Source organism: Grammomys surdaster, unplaced genomic scaffold (genome assembly GCF_004785775.1).
Source record: "Grammomys surdaster isolate TR1022 unplaced genomic scaffold, NIH_TR_1.0 97, whole genome shotgun sequence".
Taxonomy (NCBI): domain Eukaryota; kingdom Metazoa; phylum Chordata; class Mammalia; order Rodentia; family Muridae; genus Grammomys; species Grammomys surdaster.
Window position 1 is genome coordinate 18,676,336 of NW_021604576.1, and position 9,418 is coordinate 18,685,753.

General features: G+C 46.7%; 1 protein-coding gene across 1 annotated transcript; it reads right to left on the reverse strand.

Annotated features, from left to right (window-relative positions):
- Nucleotides 1-2,981: 2,981 nt before the first annotated feature.
- On the reverse strand, nt 2,982-6,705 carry Pnrc1 (proline rich nuclear receptor coactivator 1). The gene is made up of 2 exons (XM_028781089.1): nt 5,678-6,705; nt 2,982-4,061 (listed from the first exon to the last, which is right to left on the reverse strand). Exons 1-2 carry the CDS (start codon nt 6,491-6,493, stop codon nt 3,618-3,620), a joined length of 1,260 nt encoding a protein of 419 aa, XP_028636922.1. The 5' UTR covers nt 6,494-6,705; the 3' UTR covers nt 2,982-3,617.
- Nucleotides 6,706-9,418: the final 2,713 nt, after the last annotated feature.

A 9,418-nucleotide genomic window follows, 5' to 3' on the forward strand; every position in this document is an offset into this window, starting at 1 on the left:
CCACACGGAGCCGCGCCATTATCGAATGGCGTACGCGGCTCCCAACACTGGGCTACAATAATGGTAGAGACCTTGGCTTAAAACCAAACAAAAATAATGTTTTTGTGTGCGATGGCTGTGTGCAGAAGACATTAATGATGATATGTGACAAAGTAGACAGCCAAAGCCCCTCTACGCCTTCCAGAGGTCAGTGATGGGAACTTGGGGGGAGATTCTGTTTGAGGAGGTTGAGTTGGAGCAAGTACTGTATGTATCACAGCAGCTGCCGGAGGTTATCTGAGGGAATCTCAACTGAGGATCAGATGAGCCTGTGGCTACATCTGTGAGATTAAATGAGATGGCCCAGTCCACTGTCGACAGTATCAGCCCTAGGCAGGTGATATTGGTTGCATAAGTGAGCTGAGTAAGTCATGAGCAGCAAGCAGTAAGCTGTGCTCCTAAAGGCTCTCTGCCTCAGTTCCTGCCTCTAGTGGCTTCCCCTGAATTCCCACAGTGACAGATTGTGACTTGTTAAGATTATAATGAATCCCTCCCCGAGTGACTTTTGTTTTGAGGCAGCACCTCTCCCATGCATCCCCATCTGGCCTGAAACTTGCTGTGTAAACCAGGCTGGCCTTAAAACTCACTGAGATCTACCTGCCTCCTGATTGCTGGGATTCAAGGTTTGTGCCAGCAAGCCCAGCCCCAAGTCATGTTTTTGGTCATGGTATTTATTACAGCCACAGAAGCTAACTGTCCACTTAACTGGCAAAGCTGGCCTCTCTTTCTGTTATCTCTCATTAATTACCCTGCTTCTCGCCAACACTGCATTTTCAATTAGGAATAGAGCTGCAGTTGTCTTCACACTAGCACAACCAGAACCAGCTATCTGGTCAGTCAGCCACAGCCACACCATCAGGTCTTGATCTCTTCACTGAGCCGGTGTTTAGTTCTTCTACCCCTTTCCAGGTCTGTTCTGGGCCGTGGTACTGAGGAGACAGAAACACTGGATTTGTTTCTTCTCAGCATTAAAATTTAGGGCTCATCTTTGTTGTGTTAAAAAGCACGACCAAAAGCAATTTGGGAGTTTCCAGACAGGGTAGTCTTGAACTCACAGAGATTTGCCTGCCTCCGTCTTCCCAGAACTGAGATTAAAAGTTGTGATCACTGTGTTGGCCCTACAACCTTGAGTAAAGTCAGGCAAGAGAGGCTTAAGTCACAGCCAGAGGCAGATGCTATGGAACCACTGAGAGATGCTCTGGATTAAGAATCTGTGGCCTCTGGTTTGTTGGAGCTGAAAAAAATCAGCATCATCAAAACTGTGTTTCACTGGGACAGGTGAACACCTCCTGAGGGCACTGGTACAGTGGAGTATCTCCTAAAGACCAGCTGCCACAGACTATGGTCTGAGGGGCCCAAGACCGTATGTCAAGGTACCCAGAGAGCTTGGCAAAGTGTCCAAGAGTCACAACGACCACAGCAAGGTACTAGCTTTAAAGGGATCACAGTATTTTCGTCTTCGGATTTTGTGATAGGGCTGCAGTCACTGAAGTGCTATCATGACCTTTTTTTGAAGCAAGAATAATTTTCAACTTCTGATATTCTAGTTCCCAATGTATACGAGTACTAAGACACAGGTATCACGAAGCTAAACTCAGAACATTTTGTGTGGTGACCTCCCATGTGTGTTATCTTACTCCATGCCTCCCTACTTTACTATTGTGTGTGCATATGTAGTTGGTAGTGTACCACAGCCAAGTGTACAGTCAGAAAACTGTCCAGTTCTCTCCTAAACCTGCTGATTCATCACGGCATCCAAGACCTGAGGCTCATGTGTTTGCTGGGCTGGCTGGCCAGTGATTGCAATCCTTCTTTGTCTTTCCTTTCCTGGCTCCAAGATTACAGGCTCAGTCGCTAGGGGTGCAAGTTTAAGTCCGCATGCTTGCCAAGCCATCTCCACCAACCCCTCAAATGTTTTCAGTGAAGAGTGGAGCCTGAGAGGTCACAGGGTAACTTGCATCTAGTTCTACTTTGTGGTTTCTAGGGACTTAAGCTGGTGCCATGTGACTTTACCCACTGAGTTGTGTATTTGTCGAGTGCTGAAGAAGAGTTTTCTAAGCCTTAACTCAACTGTAACACAACCAAAATGCCCACAGGACGAGCGGGTTGAAATTTCTCCACTGCAAGTATCACACACATAGACTACCGAAAGTTTTGATTACCTCTACTATGGGTTCCAGGGGTCAAGCTCAAGCTCCTTTATCCTCTGAGCCATCTTCCCCATCCTTCTAACAAAAGCATTTTCTCTCACTGAAACATGTAGAGGTGGAAGAGATGCCCTTCGGAGTTCAGTTCCCAGCCGACAGGGATCTGCAACTGGAGCCCCAGAGATCGGATTCCTGCAGTCTCACATGCACAATAACCTAAGTTAAGCAGTTAACAGTTCATACAAAAGGAAATGCTAAGTCAGGTGTGAGAGTTTGCTTGTAATCCCAATTCCTCAGGCAAACAGTTTAGAAGTTCCAGCCCTGCTTGAACCATGAGACAAGATGAAGGACAGCCTGGGAAATTCAGAATTATCTCAAAAAAATGAGAAATTATGTATTCTAGAGCTAGAGATCTAGTCTACTGGCTCAGCACTTGTTTGCCTATCATGCTCAGAGCCGTTTGATCCCCAGCACCACTTAAGGCAGGGGTGGTGGTGTATGCCAGGAACCCCCAGCACTGGAATGGAGGCAATAGAACCTGAAGTTCTAGGTTATCTCAACTCCACAGCTGAGCTAGCTTGAGATTGCATAATTAATTTTTCATATTTTAACAACCAGCTTCACTTGTGTTCACATTCATTTCTAAGATGGAAATTTTAGCACATCTAAATGTCGTAGCAAGATTGCTACTTTAGCATAAAGACACAAAGACAACAAATGTTCCAGTCCAATCACACAGTCATCTGCCTACACATTCATCCACACAGCAGGCATACACAAAAAGCCAAGACTACCTTAAGAGGGGGGAGGCCAAATTATTATTATTGATTTAAAATTTGATTACAACCAATTTTGTTGGTATTTAAAATTAGAGGTGTTTTAAATCTCAATAATGGCAATATACCAATATCCAAATATGAAGTTTGGTAAAAATAGGAAGCTTTCTAATAGTTACAGATTTAAAGTAAAGTCAATTTAGAGAAACACAAACTCCATGTTTACAGCGACTGTGCCAGATTTAACCTTCAGTAGTACGTAAGTAAACTGTTCACATTTAGATCTTCACTTTTGAGATTTGACAGCTGTTCTTAAAAAAATTTCAGTACCTGTGCAAATAAACAGTCTTCCATGTGCCTTAGCACCCACTTAAAATATCTCCACTGTGTATGTACAAAACACCCACCACATCTGCAGGGCAAAATACATACTTTCATAACAAAACTATAATGTACCTCTCAAGTATGAACAATATACACATAATACATGGTATACAGTATTTACAAAATATAAAATATAATACAAGCTGCTTGTGTGACTTAAGCTCATTGTGTTGGATGCTGCAACATGGCAAGTTCCCACTGCTGTGTCCATTTCCTTTAGAGTCCAAAGATCTGGGGAAATCTATGTGTAATACATACTGCAGACTGAAACCTAGGTCTGCACTTTGAGGAGTGTTTTCAAGTGCACTGCCATCAGCTCGCGGCTCTGGCTGGGGTTTTCAGCAGCACTTCCCATCCAGTGACTCGGAGGCTTTGGGAGGACACTAGGGGAAGGTGGGTCGCTGAACTTTGCTCCAGCGTAATTTTCCTTTTGGCTCACTTCTGTTAGAAATGCCGATTTCTTCAAATGGTTATTTTTAATGTTCTCAGTATTTTTAAAAGGCTTTTTTTCCTGCTTCTGCATTCTATCAGAGGAAGCAGAATCTTGCCAAAAGTCATTTTCATTCCTTTTTGCAGAGGTGATCTTGGTTAGTGGCAAGTTATATTTGCTTTTCTGTCTGTTTATCTTTGGTTGTTCACACAAGTGTATACCATGCACAAGCTGGCTGTGGGGAAGGGCAATTTTCTCCGATTTTCCCATCTTTGATTTTAAAACCTACAAAGGAACACAAAAGTAAACAGTTTTCAAGATAAAAGTTATCTTTATATTTTACAAACTTGCTTTTTTAAATTCCTCTAGAATTTAATCCAGTCTTAATACTTCTGTGTGAGCTGTAGTTGCTACTGGATGTCTAAATGTACACGCCTCTTATGTTGCTATTGAATCGATGCTGTTAACTACAGCATATATCAAACTTATATACAGAAAAACATCACTTAAAAAATTCAAGGTAAGCCAGGCAGTGGTGGCGCACGCCTTTAATCCCAGCATTTGGGAGGCAGAGGCAGGCAGATTTCTGAGTTCAAGGCCAGCCTGGTCTACAGAGTTCCAGGACAGCCAGGCTTACACAGAGAAACCCTGTCTCTGAAAACCAAAAACCAAACAAACGAACAAAAACAACAACAACAAAAACTAATTCAAGGTAACCAAGTCCATCTTTTCTAACTATAAATAACAGTAAGGAGCAAGTGTCCTCTATGGGATAGAAAAAAAAATGTTCCCGTCTGCCTTTGAGATTCAACAACTTCATGTACAACCTTCTAACTCCAGCCAAAGGGCCTGTAAGGCAGAAGCAGAAAGGTATATTCTAGGCTAGCCTGGGCTACTTGGGTAATCTTGTAAACTCAGCACCACTCCTAACTGACCAAAAACGTTTGTACTCTAGTAACTTTCTTAGCCAAAAGTATAATTACATAAATTTGCATCAAATGAAAATTCTACCGTTAGATCACGGCCCCTCTGATGCATGCATGACATAGTAAGGACACAAAAACTGAAATCGAAATACAAGGTCACACATCTGCACCGTAAGGGTAACACTGTCTTTCCCGTTCAATACTGCCTTTGAAAAACAGAATCACCTCGGATGCACAGTAAGTTCTTTTATTTCTCTCCACTGGCACACTTTCAAAGAGTACAATTTCAGTACAACGGCTGCTTTTCGTGTCATTATCAACAAAGAACCCTTCACATTGTATGAAAAAAGATTGGGGTTTTTTTGGTTTTGTTTGCTTGTTTTGCTAAGACAACTCTCAAATCTTTTAGCCCCAACAATTTTATCCATATTATCCAAATCTGTTAACTACGGAGTCCATTTTATAACTTCTAAAACTCATTCTGGGTGCTGCTTAGAAGCCCCTAACAAGGCAAGCTCGTGCCGGCCTGCATCGCTCACAGCACGGGGACTGGGAAACATTCGTGTCGGGCATCAGACACTCCTTCCAACTTCCAAAACCCCAGTCCGACTCAGTGGGTCAGGCCGTGCGTGGGTCCGGCCCGGGTGCTCCACTGGGCACCGCGCCTGAGCCTCCGCCCCCACCCAGCACCGCCTTCATGAGCGCCCCAGAGAGCCGCACGTAGCGGGCTGACGTCAGCCCTCCGCAGGTCTGTGAGCCCGGAACGCCGAAACCCCCTGGATCGCCGCCAACCTTCTAAATGCAGGCTGTTGCTGGGCCGCAGCTGCTGTTCCCATTGGCTGGCTCCGGAGCCAATGGGCGGCGCCAGCGCAGCCGCCCCGCCCCCCCCCCCCCCGCTTCCGCCCCACGACTCGAGCAAGCGTCACGGAAACTTCCCTCCCGAGTAAACAGCCGCCCCGCCCCCACCGGCCCTACCTCCTTCGCGAGTGGGGGCTGTCTGTGAAGCAGGGCAGTGGCCGCTGGACCTCGCTCCTCCGGCGCAGCGACTGGCCCCGGCGCCGGGCTGCGGCCACCGTCGAGGCTCGGCCGGTGCTGCTGGAACTGGTGGAAGCGGCTGGGGAGCTGCCCCGCCGGGCTAGCCCGCACCTTCTTCTTCCGCCGCTTCTTGGGCGCCGCCCGGGGGGCAGCCGCCGGGGCCAAGCTGCAGCCGGACGGCGCAGGGGTGCGAGGCGCGGGCGTCAGGCACGGCCCGTCCCCCCCGAGGAAGTGCGGCAGGAAGAGGGTGGGTGGCAGCGCGCGCGGGTCCGGAAGGCGCGGCAAGGGCGGCGGGGCCGGGCTCACCATCGGGAGGGCCCCGAGGAACCCGAGCGGCGCTAGGCGGCTGCCCAGAGCGAGCTCTCGCTGTGGAACGGAGACGACGGTCATGGCGCGGGGCTCGGCCGACGACGGGGAGCAGGCGTCACGGGGCGGCGGCGAAGGCTGCTGCTGGAAGGTTCGGGACAAGGACCATGACTCGGGCGAGGCGGCGCAGCAACAAATAGCGCTGGCCACCGCCGCCAGTGTTGTTACCCGAGGCCCCGCCCCTTGCCCGCCCACCCCCTGTGGCGGTCCAATCCGAGTGCGCCTGTCAGGCCACGCCCTAGGTCCCGCCTCCGCTCCCAGAGGCAAGACACAAACAAGCAGCCTGCTGCAGCCCCTCACAAAGAGCACACGTTGCGCAGGCGCGTCCAACGGGCTCTTCCAGAGAGTGTCCCGTGAACAATGAAGTTTGACTTCGGCCTCACCTCCCATGCAGCAATCCTTTGGGTTAGCTTGGGGGTGGGGTGAGGTAGGAGGAGGAGAGAGGTGGTGGAGGAACTAGGAAGCTGCTGACCTCAAGAAAGGACTGCTTTGTAGTTCTTCGATTTCAGCTCAACATAAAAATATTATTGAAGAGGTTTCGGAGAACACTAGGATTTATTTCATAGCACTGGTGAAAATCTGCCTCCATTTAACCTACAGCGAAATGTGGCTATGTGGTTTCTCATTAGGTTTTCTGACGTTGCCAGTTAACCCTGGTGGTGAAAATTTAAAAAAGGGTTTACTGGCTGGGCAGTGGTGGCGCACCCTTTAATCCCAGCACTTGGGAGGCAGAGGCAGGCGGATTTCTGAGTTCCAGGACAGCCTGGTCTACAGAGTGAGTTCCAGGACAGCCAGGGCTGCACAGAGAAACCTTGTCTCGAAAAACCAAAAAAGAAAAAAAGGGAGGGGGTTACTGATGGATTCCTCAGTTTACCAAAAATACACTATAATCCCGAAAATGGGCCTTAAAATTCTTACTACTTTTACAGCTAAATATCTGGGAGGCCTTTGAGATCTCCCTGATTGCCCCTGATACTTGATGCTGCTGCAAACCAATTGGCCTTTGTCCCAAACGGAGAAAACCAGCCCTGCTACAGTTTGCTAGCTAACGGGGTTAACAGAACTCTTTCCTCACAGTTTAATACAGAAAAGAACTGTAGCCACCAGTTACCAAACAAGTAGGGCCTCAGAACTAATTCTGTAATTCATCTTGCTTGAAACATACTTCTTTAATGATTAGCATTTTATTTAGTTAGTTTCTTTTTTTTCTTTCTTCGAGACGGTGTTTCTCTTTGTGTAGCCCAGGCTGTCCTCTCTGTACTCGATCTGTAGATCAGGCTGGCCTTGAACATAGAGATACAGCTGCCTCTGCCTCCCAAGTGCTGGGATTAAATGCCCATGCCACCACTGTCCAGTAATTTTTTTTATCATTTTATAGTAATTAAGGCATACAGAGGCTAAAGAATTAGACAAATTATTAAAAAATTAACAGAAGAATCTGAACTCCAGTCTAGGTATGGCAAGATCAAGACCTGTAACACTAGCTCCTGGAGAGGCTGAAGTAGAGGATGGGTAATTTCTAGTGTAGGGAGTTAATGAGAGAGTGTCTCAAAATAATAAAAAGAGTGGGGCATCTAGATGCATCAGCGAGTAAAGTGCTTGCTCCATAAATCTGGCAACCTGAGTCCCATCCCTGTAAGCTACCTAAAAATGAAAGCGAACCAAACCCACAACGTTGCCCTCAGACTTCTGTGACACACCTACTCCCATTACACACACACACACACACACACACAGAGAGAGAGAGAGAGAGAGAGAGAGAGAGAGAGAGAGAGAGAGAGATTGATTGATTGTGAGATTTGGCCAGCAGTAGGGAATGTCTTTGTTCTCAGGTTAGAGATCCTAGACATGAGCTCTGACTTAGTTCTTCCTAAGTAGCCACTCCCAGTCCATATATTAATTCTTGATGGTGAACAGAGTTTCTAGCTTTCAGGAAAGTAGGGAATATCCATTTCTGATTTCAGCCCTTGTAAATGATGTTAGGGTTACCTCTTCTGAAGTGGGAGTGTTGCAGTTCCCTTGATCTGGGCTCTGTTGAGGCACATCAAGAGAAAGCTATCCCCTAATCAAAATGGAATCTACCTCTTGCCACAGGTAGAAAAATGACCTTCTGGTAACTTCCTTTTCGTCTCTTTTACTTTCAGATACTGGCCATGGGCATGCTTTCCCGGACGCCCTGGGACTTCACGCTCCTCTGAAGCTGTCTAACCCCTTTCTGCTCTGTGGCTGCTTACAAAAAGACCTGCTCTCCAGGCAGCTGCTGAGATCACACCCATGCCTGCTTTGCAGTCTTTGGAAAAAAAAAAAAATCAAAACTCTAATAAACTCATTCTTGAGCTTCTGTTTGAGTCTGTTCTAAATTATCTTATTATTGAGACTAAGAACCCTGAGCAGGGACTTCAATTTCCCTGGTAGTGTGTGACACCCCAAAAGTGACTCCTCAAAATTTCTAGTAACAATTTAATTTTTTTTTAATTTTATGTAGTCTTGCTATATAGCCCTCCCTGGCCCGGAATTCATTATGTAAACTAGACTAGCCTTGAACTCATGGAGATCTTATCCCCTTTGCCTCCCCAGTGCTGGGATTAAAAGCGTGAGCCATCATGCTGGAAAGGCTCTGGCCTCAGTGCTGACATATGCACTTCCTCCCTTAAATGCACAGATTTGGAGGGTCGTGGCGCACGCCTTTAATCCCAGCACTTGGGAGGCAGAGGCAGGCGGATTTCTGAGTTCAAGGCCAGCCTGGTCTACAGAGTGAGTTCCAGGACAGCCAGGGCTACACAGAGAAACCCTGTCTCGAAAAACAAAACAAAAAAGAAATGCACAGATTTGGCCCAGTGTGGTGGCACATGACTTTAATCCCAATACTCAGGAGACAAAGGCAAGTGCATCTCTGTGAGTTTGAGGCCAGCCTGATCAACAGTGAGTTCTGGGACATCTAGAACTACCTAATGTCAAAAAAAAAAAAAAAATCAAAACAACAACAACAAAAAGAAAATGCAGAAGACCACACAGCACAGCTTTGATGATTATCACCTATATTATCTGCCATATTATGTTATTGGCTTTTGCTTTCTTTTTAGTTCTTTGAGGGCCTAGCTAGCTTGGAACTCAATATATAGCCAAGTATGACCTTCAACTCTTGATCTGACTGCCTTCACCTCCCAAATGCTGGCATTAGGGGTCTGAGCCATCATCCCTGGCTGACAGGTGATTGACAGATTTAGAAAGCCACAGTCTTATTCCTTTCAGCCTTACAGGCCTAGTTTAATTCTTAAACTAGGTAGTAGCAAACAGTGCCTAAAACATTTTATG